The sequence below is a fragment of the Myotis davidii genome, unplaced genomic scaffold (genome assembly GCF_000327345.1).
Source record: "Myotis davidii unplaced genomic scaffold, ASM32734v1 scaffold65, whole genome shotgun sequence".
Lineage (NCBI taxonomy): Eukaryota > Metazoa > Chordata > Mammalia > Chiroptera > Vespertilionidae > Myotis > Myotis davidii.
In genome coordinates, this window is record NW_006297833.1 from 522,161 (window position 1) to 522,408 (window position 248).

The 248-nt window shown below is 67.7% G+C and overlaps 1 protein-coding gene across 1 annotated transcript in view; it reads left to right on the forward strand.

Annotated features, from left to right (window-relative positions):
* The first annotated feature begins 22 nt into the window (after positions 1 to 22).
* Positions 23 to 248, forward strand: part of CDX2 (caudal type homeobox 2) — a 5,161-nt gene continuing 4,935 nt past the window's right edge. Inside the window, exon 1 of the mRNA XM_015570445.1 lies at positions 23 to 79. Within this exon, the coding sequence (XP_015425931.1) occupies positions 46 to 79 (34 nt within the window). The 5' untranslated portion in view covers positions 23 to 45. The remainder of the gene's footprint in view (positions 80 to 248) is intronic.

Below are 248 nucleotides of genomic sequence, written 5' to 3' on the forward strand. Positions count from 1 at the left end.
CCTTTCGCTCCCTGCGGCAGCCCCCAGCGTCCGTGCCCAGGCAGCATGGTGAGGTTGGCTGTCGGGACCTCGCCACCATGTACGTGAGCTACCTCCTGGACAAGGACGTGAGCATGTACCCCAGCTCCGTGCGCCACTCTGGCGGCCTCAACCTGGCCCCGCAGAACTTCGTCAGTGCCCCCCAGTACCCGGACTACGGCGGCTATCATGTGGCCGCGGCGGCCGCGGCGGCCGCGAACTTGGACAAT